The following is a 17,566-nucleotide window of genomic DNA, read 5'->3' on the forward strand; positions in this document are numbered from 1 at the left end:
GAAGCTCTCGGATGTAATGATTTTGACTGTGTTTTGCCTGAGTGTATTTGCACTAATAGGACTGCAGCTGTTCATGGGCAATTTGAAGAATAAGTGCTTGTTATGGCCATCAAAAAATTCAACATCTTTTAAAGAATACCTAGCTCCATACTTTAATGGTACAGAGTTTGATTGGACAGCATACATTGAGAATGAAAGTAAGAAATACTGTTGTAACCTGCTAAAGTTTTTGTGTATAAGCACACACACAAGATTACTGTTTCATATTATAGGCTAAAGATAAAAATCAATTAAACAGGATGACTAAGAATAGGGATTTACAAGTATTGCATGCCAAACTCATGCTGACGTGGTTGTTCTTTCCATTAACTGAACTTAGAAACGTATTTATAGGGTTAGGTTGGTTATAGAATCACAGAATTGTGGAGGTTGGACAAGATCTTCCAAACCAACTGTAGCTCAGCTGCAGGTCCAGTTAGAGCAGACTGCTCCATGCCATGTCTGGTAAAGTTTTAATAACTCCAAGGATAGAGATACCACAGCCTGTCTGGACAGCATGTTCCGGTAACATTTTTTAATATCAATTCAGAGTTTCCCATGCTCAAACTTCTGCTAGTTGCTCTTATCCTACCAGTGTTCACCACTGGGAAGAGTCAGGCTCCATCTTCGTTACAGTCTTTCGTGTTATATTTGTAGGTAGCATGAAGATCCTCACACACACACGCTTTGGCATTCTCAAGGCTGAACAAAACCAATTCTTAGCCTCAACTTGTATCTTTAGGCTATAAATAAGACAGAGAAGCACTAGATAAATGCCAGAGAGATTTCATAGTTAAGATGTGATTTTATTATTAGGTAGAGGTAGGAAACCAATTGCTCTCTGTGAAAATAAAGCACTCACCTAGGGAAGGAGATGGTATTCATCTGTAGGACCTATTGTTGTTACTAAGAGGACTGGCAAAGACCTCTTTATTCAGATATTTTTCCACAGTCTTAATCTCTGTAGACTGAAGTGATAAAATTCAGGCTGCTTCAGAAACACACAGATACTAATTTTTTGTATTTGTGTCATTTTAAGTGATAACACCGGTAAAGTGGTAATACACGATGAACTGTGAGATGTAGTATAACAACTTTTAATTGCCTAAAATTTGATTAATATTCATTTGTGGGTTTGTGCTGGAAGTGGATCTACAGGCTCTAGCTCAATAAGTAATTGTAAAGGTAGTGTATTTAAGTGAAAAGAAATTGGTAGAATAAGGGGTGCAAGTTTTCCTTCTCACTGATCCGAAAGTTAAAGAAAGTACAGTTGTTATAGGTTGAGTTTTGATGAGTCATATTTCCTTCCTTGCTTAGAAATGGACATTTAAGTTCTCTGCTGTTTTATCTGTTTTCAGATTTGCTTTCTATGGTTCTGAATTGTTAAAGTTCAGGAGATTCTGTGACTGTATTTACATTTCTGTGCAATGTATCATTTTAGCTAGTTTATTTGCCTAAGGAGGGGTGTGAAAACAGAGTGGATTTTGTTCAGCATATCATATGCTGATCAGCTGTGGCTGAGTGTGATACCCTCTAGTGACTTTTCTTAACATCTGTGCCTTCTCTTTTATTAAGGAATAAGGCCAGATTCACTTCTTGAAAATGTGTACTGCTCTTGGATCCATGTTAAAAGTATTGGCACCTGGCATTTAGATCAATAGCTGAACATTCAGAATTTTTGCCAGCTCTGAAGATGTTATGGAAGTAATAGGACTGCAATTTTTCTAACATTGTATAAGCACTGTTCTTAAATGGTAGAATTTTGGCATCACTAGATTTGATTTGTTTGGTTTAGAATCCTCCTGTCTTCATATATTCTTCATCCCATGGCTGTTTCTGACCATTTAAATACTACAATAGTTTTTTACCCCATGAAAATCAAAGCCTTTTGCCAGCTTGGAAGGTACATTGAGGATATTAGTTGAGGATAACAGAAGAGTAGTTTAGTTGGGATGAGAGTTTTTTTTCAGATCGCTGTTGCTTTTCCAGATCTCAGTGCCTGGCTATCCTTATGGTGAAAAGTTTCTCTTTATATCCAGTCAGAACCTTGCTTGTTTCAAGTTATACCCATTGCCAGTCATACTCCTGCCACACACCAGTGAGAAGAACCCGGCTCTGTCCCCTTGATAACTTCCTTGTAGTTGCCGGATGCTTTCTACCAACTCCCCCCACTGCCTTCCCTTCTCCAGGCTGAACAAGGTCAGGTCCCTCAGCCTCTCCTCACAGGGCAAATGTTCCAGCCCTCTCATGACCTTGGTGTCCCTCTGCTGAACTTGCTCCGCTTTATCAGTGTCTTTCTGGCATTGGGGAGGGCAGACCTGGGCACACAGTTCCAGGTACAGGCTAGGGGGTGCTGAGCGGAGGGGCACTGTCACTTCCCTCACTCCGCTCGCTGTGTTTCTGCTCGTGCAGCCCAGGGGGCTGTTGCCCTTCCTGGCTGCCAGGGCGCTGCTGGCTCACCTTCACCTTGCTGTCTGTCTGCCAAAGCTCCCGGGGCCTTTTTGCAGAGCTGCTGCCCGGTCAGCCAGCTCCCAGCCTGGATCGCTGCAAGGGGCTCTTCCTTCCCAGGCACCCAACTCTGCATTTGTCTTTGCTGAACTTTATGTGCCTCCTGTCAGCCCACCTCTCCAGCCTGCCTAGATGCCTCTGATTGGCATCTGCCCTCACTCTTATCAACTTCTTCCCATTTGTTATCATCCTTCTACCTGTATTATCTTTTTTTTTTCTTTTTTTTTTTTTTGACAGCACAGTTGTTAATCATTAATAACAAAATACAATGCTTTATTTCTGAAGGCTGCCAGCTTAAAATGAAGAGAAAAATTCTGTGAAGTTGTTCATAGTACAGCAGCTGCTATGACATTGTCATTGGAACATTCATCTTCCTTGTAAATGCTTTCTTCATATTTTCAGTCACAGGATGTGCTAGTTAATGTAGCTTTGACTTCAAAACTATTGGCCAACCATCGTAAATAGGTCCATTTTAAATAAGATAGGTTTTAATTGTCTGATTACAATCTACTGAATAAGAGACGTCGTTTTAAGCTTTGTCCTCTCATTTATTGAACATGAGATTTTTGAAAGATACTCAGTGTTTGCTATGACTCAAGAAGAGAATATGCAATTGTTCTAGGATTTTCTTTTTACATTGTGTTTTTATTTTATTCTTTAATTATGCAACTTTATTTGCCAGTAAAGTTGTGCCAGTATTTGAACCCATTATTGGGAAAACATGAATGGGAGATTATGAATATTCAAACCAGGATAATGAACATAAGTTCATCGTCACAAAATAAAATGATACTCCTTCCATTTATGATCATGTTGCTTCCTATATTTTTTTTTTAGGTCATTTCTATCGCATAGGAGAAAATGATTATCTGCTTTGTGGCAATAGCTCAGATGCAGGGTAAGGTACACTAAAGATTACATACTACCTGTCTAAACAAAATGCAAAACATATCACTCTGAACTTAAAAAGCTATTTTATCCACCTAACTACACAGTCAATAACATGTGGTCGTGGTTCATGGTAAATAAACACTTGAATGAGTAAAAATGTTAAATGAGAAAAGACTTTGCTGTAAATTTCTTTTAAAGCCTTTTATGCAACCAGAAAATTCCATTTAAGCAAGTAGATATTGCATTATCAATGACTTAAGAACATACTTCTTTATTGTGGGTTTCATGCCATTTCTCGTCTCTAAAATAGGCAAGGGGCACTGAGACTTATGAGCAACTTTTGGAAGACATCTTCAGCGTTCTTCTGTCTCTGGATTGCATGCATGGCACTGTCTTGCTCTCTTTTTGTGACAACTCTTTGTAACCAAATCACATAATTCTATATTCTAATGATATATCAGTCCATCCTTTGATTTTGGTTGGTTATGTCTTTAAAACAGATATACTTAAATGGGTTTTTGTAAACATTTCATATATATGTAAGTAATTTAGATAATTTTATGTGTGTGTGTAAATATGCATCAAATATACACGCACATATATGAAAGGAAAACTTTATAGCGTTTTTCTAGAGTAGTTTTGGAGGCAAGAATCTCATTTACCCTTCAAGGATGTAATCATAACTGAAACTGATACGTACCGTTACAGGAAATAAAAGTATTATTACTATGATGGTTATTTGCTGTTGAGGAATTGGTAGAATTTGATTTGACTAGACCTAATTCAAAAACCTGAAGAAACCCAGAAATCTGGTATGCCAGCCCTGCTGTCAGCCCTACCTGACAAAATTCAGTATAAAATAAGTGTACTCACTTTCTTCTTCTTTTTTTGCATGGAATTATTCACCTTAGAGAATCTCTGTGTTAAGTAAATATATTGTTTTCATTGAAGAGTTATCTACAGAGGTAATACCAAACTGTTGGGCATAAATTTTATTTTGTTTATAATGGTGAAAGAAGGTATGAAGAAAAATTTTCATTTACTTGTTTGCTCTTTTCTGGCTTTTTTTAAAGAACACTTTTTCATTTCCTCACTGATTTTTAAAATGTAAACCCACAAATAGCAGCCCCTTTCACAGATTATTTCTAATGAACCTTCATTAGAAGGTCAAGGTACAATAATTTAAAAACAATTTTAGTGTTAAATGATTTTTAAATATGCATTGCTTTACTTTTTCTTTCTTTTTTTTTTTTTTTTTTTCTCCTAGTAAATGTCCAGAAGAGTTTATCTGTGTGAAAGCTGGTAGAAACCCCAACTATGGATACACTAGTTTTGACACATTCAGTTGGGCTTTCTTGTCACTGTTTCGACTGATGACACAGGACTACTGGGAAAATCTTTATCGGCTAGTGAGTGTATAGTAAAAATTGTGGTTAGTGTCTTATCAGCCCCAAAGCAAACACAGAAAGGCCATTCATATTTATATTACATACCATTGCTATTAGGAATTGAAAATGAACAGTATTAAAGGATGCAAATTCAATTGCAGAATTAAGCAGACATGGACACTTACTACAGAATCTCACATGATTTCTGAAAAGGCACATGAGTGTTTTTGATCCTTTATTTAATTTTTCCTGTGTATGTCTCATTTTGTGCCTTATTATAAGACCTTATTTTCAAAACCTTTAATCTTGAGTTTAAACTGTAACAATACTCTGTGACAGCAAAATCTGAATCTTAATTTCTGTACTTGGAATCCTATTTTTGATAACTAAGAATGCTTATCTTGATATAAATTACTTTTATTACCATAGCTTTTCATTATACGGTGTGATATAATATTTTAACTGTAATAAATATTATTTTTCAATTATTTAATCAATTATGCCATCTTTAATTCTTTGGTTATTTCAAGGGGAAAGCATTCTAATGCGTGGTGAGCATACTAAGCATCCAATCTGTGATGTGTGATTTACATTAATTACTCTGATTTCACATCCTTTTCAAGATTATTAGGCATTAAGAGGTTTGTCTCAAAGCAGCATGATCCTTAAACATTTTTTTACACATATGAATGCTCCCTTTAATTATGTAATTCAGAAAGCTTGTATGACCTTATTATGAAAGGAAGAGCAACTCAGTAATAGTTTTGCACTTTTCAAATTCAGTAAATGCTTATGAACTGCAGAACTGATGCATGTCTTCACCAGATGGATCATTTCTCTTTTTCTCCTATAGACACTACGAGCTGTTGGCAAAACATACATGATATTTTTTGTTCTGGTCATTTTTCTTGGTTCCTTCTATTTGATTAACTTGATTTTGGCCGTGGTTGCCATGGCCTATGAAGAACAAAATCAAGCAACTATGGTTGAAGCAGAACAGAGGGAGGCAGACTTGCAGCAGATGCTTGAGCAGCTGAAGAAGCAGCAAGAAGAAGCTCAGGTATTTTCTGACAAGAGTTTGAGCTTTAGTATATATTCTTTTGTGTGCTATTAATTCAAAACAAAGCAAATAATTAACATATTAAAACCTCCAACATTCTTTTAGCTACCTTACAAGTACTTGAGACAACTTCATGGATTTTCATTGCCTTTTAAGTGTCTAAAGTGTTAATGAATTTCTGAATTGAAAACAAAAGTACTTCCCAAATCAGAATAATAGTTTTAAAATTAATATATCTTATCTAGGGGTAGTATTTAGTAATCTGTCATGATAATTTTCCAAATGCTAAGCTTAGAAATAATTGCAGTACTGGTGAAATATTTTTCAAGCCTTGATTAGAGTTTAAAATATTTTTACACATAAATTTCTGACTAATTTTTGCTACTTGTGTTACCACCAGTGAATCAAAGTCTGGAAGTAGTATCCCAGAGTTTTTTCCTAAGAGCAGCTTCAGGAAGCTGTTACTTAAAATAACAGTTAAAATTAGTTTACTAAATTAACACTGAAGTATGACTTAATACAGACTGAAGTATGACTGTGTGTAGCTTTTGTTTGCAATTGTTTACACTCTAATAAAGTTATTAATCTTTATGTATTTTCTAATGAACTTTGTGGCTGTACACAATGCGGGCTGACTCCATGATATGGATGCAAATTAGAACTCCAAATTGGAAGTTTCATAACTGCCCTTTTATTTTAATTCATATTACAGAATGACATTTGAAGTTTTGCACAAATCCATCTAGGCCTTTGTCACACATGTAGAGGTAATTTGATACCAATCTTAGGGACAAGGACTATAGCTTTCTTTTAAAAATGGTGTAATTTTTAAAGCATAGCATTAAATAATTGCTGTGGCAGGCAATAGCAGTGGCTGCAGCAGAGATGACCGAGTACAGCGGTGAAAGTGGGATTGATGGACCCTCAGATAGTTCTTCAGAAGCATCTAAGCTTAGCTCAAAAAGTGCCAAAGAAAGGAGAAATAGGAGGAAGAAAAGAAGGCAGAGAGAGCTTTCTGGAGAAGAGGATGACATGAAGGATGAAAAGCTTCCAAAATCTGAATCAGATGGCAGTATCAGAAAGAAAGGTTTCCGTTTTTCTTTCGATGGGAACAGACTTTCTTATGGGAAGCCGTTCACATCACCCCACCAGGTACTGTGAATATTAAGTATAATGTATCAGTGTAGAAGATGAAGGGTGTTGATATGTTTTAAGATAATGCATGATTAAATGGATCGTTAGAATTTCTAGAAGTCTTGATTTTTCTCTTTAACACAGAGATGGAAAAAAATGGGGCCTTACGCATGTTCATTTATTTCTCTCCAATAATTGTTTTAGGTATACTGTAAATCTACCTGTTCAGATGACTTTCATCTCTAGTGTACATGTCTCTAGTCTACATAAGGCACTGTATTAAAAATAATACTGACAGATTCCTGAGCAATATAAATTACTGCTATTTTTATTTTTTTAATACATAGACATGCATTTTGTATACTTGAAATCTTCAGCTGGTCATTTTGCTTATGTTTCCTTTGCAGTCTTTACTGAGTGTTCGTGGCTCCCTGTTCTCTCCCAGACGTAGTAGCAGAACAAGTCTTTTCAGTTTTAGAGGATATGGAAGAGAGGTAGGATCTGAAAATGACTTTGCTGATGATGAGCACAGTACCTTTGAGGATAATGGGAGCAGAAGAGGTTCTCTCTTTTTGCCGCACAGACTCGGTGAACGGCGCAGTAGTAACATTAGTCAGGCTAGTAGACCATCGAGAAGGCTGACACTGTTTCCAGTGAATGGGAAGATGCACAGCACTGTGGATTGCAATGGGGTGGTTTCCTTAGTGGATGGACCACCAGGATTACTGTCGCCTACTGGACAGCTTCTGCCAGAGGTGATAGTAGATAAACCAACAACTGATGACAACGTAAGTTTTAAATTACTCCAGGTTTTGTGACCTTTCTTATTGCAGGAGACAGTGTTTTAATGGAATTAAATGCTTTGAAAATTGTTGAGAAGTTGTGAATGCTTTTGCCTGTCCTACTGTCATAAAATAGGTTTACCGTGGCTCACTCAGAAGTGAGAGGCTGAAGCATGAAAGTGAAAGGGAACGAGGTAGCAGAAGATGAAAGGCAACAAAGTAGCATGGTTTTATATACCTGCAGAGCAAGGATATGCATGCATCTGTGTAGTGAATCAAATTAGAAATGTTCCATTGCTAAATCTGTTTTAGAACCTAAAATAGGATGCTCAGCTTTCAAAACGTTCTGCGTATTATGTTGTTTCGATTTTTTTCTTTATGGCTTTAGCCTTCCTTTAAATGTATTTCCTAATTTTCTGTCAGTAATCTGCTGGTTCCCCATTCATATAAATGGTGTCGTCCAAAGTAGTGTAGTCTTTAAGATTGTTGACATTTTAGAAGCTCTGAAAGCTTTTTTTTCTCCTGGGTCTCAGATATGATCTGAGTTTCTCATTGCCTAGGATCAGGGTATAATTTAAATTTTAAAAAAAGTACAGGCAAGTGAACCAGAAGGAGAAATGGGTGACTTTTTCCTTTTCCCTCAGTCTGCTTTAGGAATGGAGCAGAGGGGGATCCATAGCATTTTTTTTTTCCTAGAAACCTTCTTTTATTGAAACAAAAATTTTTACATGGGTCACAGCATCTGAAAGCACACCAATCACATTCCTTGTAGTTATAATTTTCTGTAGTTTTATTATACTTTCATTTTCATGCATTTATTTAATTTACTGAAAAAAAAGTCTGCCCATGCTGTTGATAATTGAGCTATGTTCAATGATACAACACAGCTGTCAATTTTTTTTTAATAAAAAACGTTTTTTAAAAATCCTTTTTTGGGGTCAGTTAAGTCAGACTTCTTTTGTTTCTTCAGGTGAAATTCATAAAATAAGTCCGAAATTATAGCTATTCAGTGTAAAAGATACCCTTTAAAATGATTTTGAATGGGTACAAAGATCAAGACTGACCTATAAAATTTACTTTCAGTAATTGTTATTGCAGAAAACTTCCTAGCATAAATCACTTATTGTAAGTGTCTTGTGACTGAAGTAGTTTAGAAATAATATATTGGTAGATGAAGCATGGAACTGGGTATTTTTCCGTTTCCAGTGCTGCAATAGTCTTGGTTTGTTTCCTTGGCTATGGCCTCCAAAATTTCTTTATGTCTAATGTGGAGTTAGTGGTACTTAACTGTAATGTGATGGTAATCTGGGACCTAAATATCAAAGTCTTTTTTTAGTATCTTATAAGTGTTAACAGTAAGTATAACATGAAAATAGCCATTAAAAAATACTAGGCTTATGTTATATGTATAATGGAAAAAAGTCTGGTGTGAGAGCATTTAAATACAAAACTTCATATACTGTGGTTTCAATAAAGTTGAAAAGTCTTTCTGATACCTCTTTTGTGGTATTTCTAAAGATGAATTTAATTTACACACACACACTCTCTTTCTTTTCCTAGAGCACTACTACAGAAATAGAAATGAAAAAGAGGCGTACAAGTTCATACCAAATACCGGTGGAGCTGCTGGAGGATCCCAATTTAAGGCAGAGAGCCATGAGTATAGCTGGCATTATCACAAATACAATGGAAGGTGTGTTATAACTGCAGATGCATGAACTTCCTTGACATAGTCTTATACTTGTTTCAAGGTATTATATCACAGTGCAAATACAGAAGCCAAAAAATGTGAAGCCATTAAAAATACATAAACTGAATGGCAAAATGCATGTACATAGTGAAAAAAGAAACGAAGGAATCTGATAAGCAGGCTAAGCTAACAAACACATTCTAATTAAAACAGATCATGTGTATGTGTTTTATACTAGTTGTTCATGTTTAGCAATACAGTTATTGGAAAAATGCCTTGTGATAAATTTTCCACTAACTGTACTGTAAAAATGTTACAGAAAATTAAAGGCCAGGCCTTAATTAACAAGGAGAAGGAAATTTGTAGTAGGATTATTTGGAACAGTGAATGTATTACTAGTGAAATTCTTGAAGAAGCTTGAGTAGTTTTCAAATACTTAATCATGGTGAAATTAATCTTATTCTTTCCAAAAATAAATAAATACACATTTGAGAGGACTGTGAAGTTGGAAGTTTTACTGTGAAAACTATCCCTAAATGTAAGCGTAAACAGGTGGTTTGTGTTTTTAAAAAAAGATCATATGATATTAAAAATAGACAACTTTTTCAATTATTAATTCAAAACTCTTGAGGTTTTTCTACTCGTTTTCTAAAAACTTTTCAGTCAGCAGTAATAGGTTAAGTCCCTGGAAATCTGAGGAGGTTCCTCCAAACATCCTTAATGGTTCTGTGAATAAAAATTAAAATGTAAAAATAAAAGATATACAAAAAATTGTCTTCACTTTCTCCAAAAGTTGTTCACTATACATTTCTTTTTTTCCCAGAACTTGAAGAATCCAGACAAAAATGTCCACCTTGCTGGTATAAGTTTGCCCACACTTTCTTAATTTGGGATTGTTGGGAGCCCTGGTTAAAAGTAAAGAATGTAGTTGGACTTATAGTAATGGATCCGCTTGTTGATCTGGCTATCACTGTTTGCATAATTTTAAACACGCTGTTTATGGCCATGGAACATCATCCAATGACTGATGATTTCTCTAATGTACTTAAAATAGGAAATCTGGTAAGTCCCTCAAACTATATTATTTGATACAGTTGGAACTTGATTTCTCTTGGAAATAAATTACTTCTATTATTTTTGTTACGGTCTCATAAAAGAAATGTTGAAGTTTTAGTTATACCAAAAATAGTCTAAAAATATCATTTGAGATATGTTGTATATCAGAGTTCGATTTCTGTATTAAAATTTCTGCAAATAAAGTTTTCAACAACCAGTGTTTGAATGACATGAAACCAAAAGAACTCTGATTTGTTTTTGTTTGGTATTGCAAAAAAAAAAAAAAGGAGCCAAATTTGATCCTTTTTTCCGTAATTACCATTGATAGCACAAGAAGAGCTGAGTGGTATTTTGGATTATTATTTTGCACTGTTATTTTTTTCTGTTACTTTTGTATTTCCATGGCTTTGATTGGTCCATAACCATTTGGAAGGCGAAAGAATGTGTGACTCGTTCCAAATGTGTCTGTTGCTATGGTTGGGTTTTGTTGCCTAGTGGATGTAGTCTGTAGGTTTTGTTTGGGATGGTTGGTTTGTTTGTTTTAAAATGGCAATAACATAAATAGTGTTATCTGCTGTACTGCTTAACCTGTGCTTATAGTAAGTGGTAATTATGGTGATTATGATGTTGGAAAAGAATAAAATAATTCAGTTATTAGGACATATGAAATTCTAATATGTCGGGAGCATATTCAGGTTCAATTCCAGAGTTGTTATTTTTGTAGACAATACAGACATAGTTCAATGTTTTCACCTTAATCTGGAGTCAGAGATTATTATCTATGGAAGATAACCATGTCATGTTGCTGTTTAAAATAGATCCAGGATGTATTTGAGGAGAAAGACAGGGAAGACAAATAGGTGAGGATCAATAGCTGTTGCAGAGGGTTGTCTTGTGATGATGCCCGCATGTTTTACCCAGGAAACACAACCATTTTTTCCTTTCATAGGTAATGAAGTAGCTTAATCTAAATCTAATTTTGAGCTGTGTGAGTGTAGGTGTTGCTTCATGCCAATAAGAATTTGTTTACTCTGTCAGCTAAGATGCCACCATAATACAAGTGTAGTTTCAGCAGTTGATTTTCTTGCTTTTTGAACTGTTCAGCACTATTTTTTAATGACACTCAAATGCCCGTTTTGGGGGGTTTTTTTAAGTTTGTTCATCCTTCTAGTAAAATATGATAATTTATGCAGTTCTCTAGATACTAGTGGTCACACACCTACAAGTAAATACAGTGAATTTATTTCAGAGGCGTTGCTTGCCTTCTGCTTCAGAAATCATCAGAGGCATTCAAAGGCAGAAAGTTTTACTTCAAACACAAGCCTCAGCATAATTAGCCTTTTTTTGGCAGCTAGAGAGAGAAGATATGCTTACTGTATCTGTGAGTTCTCACAAAAACTTCATTTAATAGTGCATCACTCTCCAATTTATGACCAGTTCCTTTTTTTTCCGCATATCTTTGTTAAAGCAGCTTTCGTTGTGGCAAGAGCAACTGTTATCTTGCTGAGAGATGGATGGCAGGTATCAGGAGAAAACAGGAGGACTGTGAGGAATGTATAATGTGTAAATACTAAATGTATCTTGGGTTTAGCTAAAATTAACAGAGTTCTGCTGCAGCTCATTTTGATGGTGCCACTTCCCTTCTCCGTGAAGTTCAGGTTGTGATAAGTTTCCTTACTGATACTCCACTGTGAGAGGGTTGTTACTTCTTACTGAAGTTGTTCTCTATCTGTTGGTTCAACTCATCTGCAAACTAACAATAAACGTTCTTTCTTCAGGTTTTTACTGGAATTTTTGCAGCAGAAATGGTTCTCAAGATAATTGCCATGCATCCTTTTTATTATTTCCAAGTTGGCTGGAATATTTTTGATAGTTTCATAGTTACCCTTAGTATGGTGGAGCTTTTTCTGTCAAATGTGGATGGATTATCTGTTCTCCGATCATTTCGATTGGTAAATAAATTAGTTATAATAATATATCTACATTAATTAATGCTTTATTATATTATTTGTATTTAAACTGTACTCATAATCCACTTCAGTAATATGTATATTTTTGGCAAAGTGTCACAGGATATTTCTGCAGGTGCATTTTACGAAATTATTTATGTTATCAATGAATAGTGGTGTGCCATTTTATGATTCAGAAGCAACTAAGTATTTTTTCAAGGGAGAGATGTAATTTTATTGTAATTGTTTTAATGTGGATGAGGAAAGCACAAGTAAATGTAGAATTTATTTAGTACATATTGAGAGATATAAATAAACCATTTGTAGTCTTCTGTCTACTTCCATATCTGGAAATTTCAAAAAAGCTAGAAGTGTTGTTTTAAAACAATAGGAATTATAAAAATAATATTTTTTTAATTTTGAAAAAAGATTTATTCCCCCCCTTGGCAAAAAATAGATGTGTTATATTATTAGAAAAATATATTTATTTTAAAATTGAGAAATTAACTATTTGACATTCTTTCCCTGTCATCTCTTTGCATTTTGCATTTCCATTTTGCTTTTATCTGAAACCAAAAAATATTTAATACCTTTATTCTTTTGAGTGGGTTATCAGTAAGAAAGAATATGTGTTACACTTTCTCCTCCTCATAAGTTGAAATGTTTTACTTTGTCTTGTGTTAGGCTTTTATTTTCAGACTGTGAGTCTCTCTGATCCTTTTACATTTTTGGAGGCAATATTCCTTTGGAAGACCCCATTCTTCAAGGATTTCAGAATCCTTTATTTTCCTTCAGTAGAATTCTGTTGAGCTTTTTTTTTAAAAAAAAAAATAATAATTTCTGCACATAATATTTGAGATGTATGCCACGTTCAGAATTGACTATCTGAACAAATGCAACCAAGCTTTAGAAGTGTGGATTTTATTAAACTCTCTGTTTCTGTGTAAGTTTTATGGTTGATGGAATCCTGTTGAAATTTCTTGGGTTTTTTTATTGCTGAGAGTCAATAGTTCATAATCTGTCATTTATTTCTATAGTGGTTTTGTAACTACTGCAAATAATATCTCTCTGTATTTTTGTTTTTCAGTTGCGAGTCCTTAAATTGGCAAAATCTTGGCCAACTCTAAATATGCTGATAAAAATTATTGGCAACTCAGTGGGGGCTCTGGGGAATCTGACCCTGGTGCTGGCCATCATTGTGTTCATTTTCGCTGTGGTTGGGATGCAGCTCTTTGGGAAAAGCTACAAGGAATGTGTCTGCAAGATCTCCAATGACTGTAAACTTCCACGCTGGCACATGAATGATTTTTTCCACTCTTTCTTGATCGTATTCAGAGTGCTGTGTGGAGAATGGATAGAAACGATGTGGGACTGCATGCAGGTTGCAGGCCAACCCATGTGCCTTACTGTCTTCATGATGGTCATGGTGATTGGAAACCTTGTGGTATGTACCCCAAGTAGTCTGATAATACATCTAAAGAAAGAATGATAAAAGAACCAGTAATTAAGTTTTTTAAGCATTATTAAATGTGTTATTTAAATATGTTTTTTATTATTTTGAATTTGTTACAAGTATGGGCTCTGAAGCAGAGTTTTCTGTTTGTTAGATTTCTGATCCTATATAGTATCCTCAACTTGGGGGATGGGCCCCCTCAGGGGTCTGGTTTGCAATTCAGAGGATATGGGTGAGAGAGAGAAGCATCCTGTGTTCTAGAGAGAGGGAGAAGAGCAAAGGCGCCCCAAGTGTTATGCTCCCAGGATGGGAGTTTGCTGTCTGCAGAAGATGACATAGCAGAGCTTTTTCTCTCTAACTTATTGAGGCATCACTTCAAATCACACATAGCCAGGTTGTTTGTTGTGGGTTTTTTTTTTTACTTTTTCTGCTCTCTCCTGTGTATAAGACTGCTTTAACATTCTTAGACTCTAAAATTTAAGTCATTTTGAGCCCTGCTGGCTGCACAGCCAACATTTTTGCATAAATGGGGTAAGGAAACTCAAATTGGAAGGCAGCAGTTCTGCAGAAAAAAATTCAAGTACTTAATGTTGTCTTTCACCTCTTCACCTTTTTGCTTCCTATTTCTTAAGTGCTTTTTAAAGACACTTTTAAAAGGTCTGTATTATATCTTATTTTCCTCTTTCAGAGGAAAGCATCAGATCTGTACCAGTTTGTACATTACCGCGTATAAATTTGACTTCTAAAATATGTATTATATTAACTCACTAGTATTTGAGGCCTTCATTGCTCTGCCTTTTGCTCTGCTTGTCTCGTTGCCTACTGAGTCTTCCTCTGTTCTTCTACATCTTTTCTTTAGGCAACTGTCAGTAGCAAAAGAGATTTTAAATTAGCTATCCTGGAGGCATTCTTTAGGAATAAAATTTCTAGCAACAGGAATAAGCTAGTTATCTTTAAACCAGTCACACTTACTACTAGTAGCAGAGCTACTTGCTTCAGGTTTTTCTGCAGATCTATTTTTCTTATAATAAAGAGAACTGTGAAATTGGTTGACCAAACAAAACATCTTCCTTAAATACTTTTCTAAACCAGAAGATAGAACTTTGTGGAATGAAGTATCCATGTCTGACTTTTTCCACAATATTTACTGTATTCTGATTTTATGCCATAGCTCAAGTAGAATTTCTTACATGAACAGACAGGCCTGGCTGCATGTTCAGGGCTCCAGTTGTCTTTCTGTGTTCTCAACACATAGTTTTAACCTGTTGTCTTCAAAGCTGCGTGGAAGAGCTGATCGGAAGGCTTTAAGAGCTGGTACTCTGCTTCTTTGGCTATCCTAGTACCATTTTTGCTTCTAGTAAATTCTGGGCTTGTATAACTGGTATCTATTCTATGTTTTGTCTTGCCGTGGGAAGAGGATGATTTGAGGGTTAGGAGGCAGTGTGTACTTCACAGTTTTAAAGTTGCATACAGCAAAATACCTGTGTGAGTTTGGATCAGTGTTTAAGAAAGCTGTTTTCTGCACAGATCAGTAATTTCTTCTGTTGCAGAGTGCTTCGCTGTGCCAGAGAAGTACAGTTTCTGGAGCTGTTCAGTCATTCATTCAAAGAATCATTCATTTCTGACCTTCTACAAACATGAGCAGAAAAAGAATGTACAAGTGTCTTCATAGACATGCAGCAATGCAAAACTAGAAAAAAAAACCCCTGCATTGGGGTATGGAGCAGGTGTTGTGCTTAAATTGCATTTACTTTTTATTTACTGTGTAATTCCAAGAATCATACCCAGCAAAGGAGAACATGAAGCCTAAGTTCGTAATGGGGCACAGAAGCATGTGAATGAAAAATTGAGAAAATTCAGCTCTGTTGTCTTTTGGTTTTTTTTAGGTATTGAACCTTTTTCTGGCCTTGCTGCTGAGTTCATTTAGTTCAGACAGCCTTTCATGTACAGATGATGACAATGAAATGAACAACTTACAGATTGCTGTTGCAAGAATTCAGAAGGGAATAGATTATGTGAAGAAAAAAGCGGGTGAATGTGTTCAGAAGTCTTGCTGGAGGAAACAAGCTGTTGTAAATCAAAGACCAGTAACAGATCAGCTGAATGATGAGAGAGACCATTGCATTTCCAACTGTACCATCGCTGAAATAAGGATAGATAAGAATTACCACAAAAATGAAAATGGAATGGCCACTGTTGTAGGTGACAGTGATTATACATCATTCATAAACAACCCAAGCCTTACTGTCACCGTACCAATAGCTGCTGGAGAATCTGATTTTGAACATCTAAATACAGAAGAGTTTAGCAGTGACTCAGATTTGGAGGAAAGCAAGGAGGTAAAATTTGAATATTTTATATTATTTATGAATGAATTACACAAATTGTAGTATTTCATAGTATGGCTCTTCCTGCTTAAAAATAGAAAGCAATTGTGATTTGAGATTGTTGGACTATACTGAGTGAATAAACTGAAGTGGGAAAGTGGAGCTAAAGAGAGTGGGAAATCCAAGCAGAACTGTATAAACGTAAATGAATGCATTTATAAAGGGGTTTTGAAAAAGAAGTTCTTCCAAATTTTTAGTTGGATAGACAAAATAGTATGTAGGTAAAGGATAAACAGACAAAAGACTTGTGTATATATATATATATACACACACATATATAATCATAATATTTCCATGAAGTAAGGATGAAAGTAAACTATTTTAAAATATTAGAGGAGATAGTAATAAACAATAATAATACCATTTGCATCTGATTTTTTAAAGCTCACTGAATTCTACAGAAATCAGCATTACTTGTGCTGGTGCTAACTCAGGCTAATGAGAGCAATAACAACATTTTTTTTTTTTAATTCTGAAGTTAAAGTGATGGGGGAAAGCCAAGGGAGCATCAGTATTTTAAGGTGACTATGTCAAGTAAAAATGATGAGAAAAAATAAATTACTGAACAAAAAAAAAAAATTTCTTGCTTGTTTGTGGAAACTTTGAACCAGTCACTTCAAAGGCAACTGCCTGACCATAAATTGGGTCAGACTTAGGAAAGTAGTCACTTGTCAGCAGCTGCAGACTGAGGGGGGGAAAGCAAAATCATGGATTTCAGCAGGATCCTGAGAGAAACTGAAAATTCAGTTTGCTGTCCTGTGGCTCCAGTTCAGACTGTGTCTGATATCAACTCCCCTGGCACCTGAAGACAGAAGGACATTAATGGACTTTCAGTACTTTTGCAAACAGCCATACTCCAACTTGGATTGCTTTGTCTGGATTGGTTTGCTTTCTTTTGATTATTTTTTTTTTTATTATTATTTATTTGATTGATTGATTGTGAGCTTTTTAGGCTCTTGGCTGTTTTGTTTTGAATAGAAATGAATTTTCTCATATTCTTTCAAAATTTTAGAAAAAAGTTTGTTCTAGCAAAGCGCAATTAAATTAAACTTAAATTTGAAAGGTGTATTAAGGTGACTCTTTAGGTATTTCTTTTACTGTAGTGCACTGTCTTCAGTGGTATTACACTCATTTTTTATTTCAGCAGCTCGTTTCCTGACACTGGAATTCCTCCATCTAATTTTTGGAGGTTCTGTTACTCCTTATATTATGTTGACCTCTTGGTTGAG

At 35.3% G+C, this 17,566-nt stretch overlaps 1 protein-coding gene across 1 annotated transcript in view; it reads left to right on the plus strand.

Annotated features, from left to right (window-relative positions):
• LOC102046154 (sodium channel protein type 2 subunit alpha-like) overlaps positions 1 to 17,566 on the plus strand; it is a 76,022-nt gene that overhangs the window by 32,275 nt on the left and 26,181 nt on the right. The window contains exons 7-17 of the mRNA XM_027810718.2: positions 1 to 197; positions 3,385 to 3,445; positions 4,706 to 4,847; positions 5,680 to 5,886; positions 6,748 to 7,038; positions 7,428 to 7,808; positions 9,363 to 9,495; positions 10,316 to 10,554; positions 12,327 to 12,500; positions 13,585 to 13,941; positions 15,837 to 16,289. The exon at positions 1 to 197 is cut by the window's left edge and continues 40 nt beyond it. Of these exons, the coding sequence (XP_027666519.1) occupies positions 1 to 197; positions 3,385 to 3,445; positions 4,706 to 4,847; positions 5,680 to 5,886; positions 6,748 to 7,038; positions 7,428 to 7,808; positions 9,363 to 9,495; positions 10,316 to 10,554; positions 12,327 to 12,500; positions 13,585 to 13,941; positions 15,837 to 16,289 (2,635 nt within the window). The remainder of the gene's footprint in view (positions 198 to 3,384; positions 3,446 to 4,705; positions 4,848 to 5,679; positions 5,887 to 6,747; positions 7,039 to 7,427; positions 7,809 to 9,362; positions 9,496 to 10,315; positions 10,555 to 12,326; positions 12,501 to 13,584; positions 13,942 to 15,836; positions 16,290 to 17,566) is intronic.

Source organism: Falco cherrug, chromosome 8 (assembly GCF_023634085.1).
Source record: "Falco cherrug isolate bFalChe1 chromosome 8, bFalChe1.pri, whole genome shotgun sequence".
NCBI lineage: Eukaryota > Metazoa > Chordata > Aves > Falconiformes > Falconidae > Falco > Falco cherrug.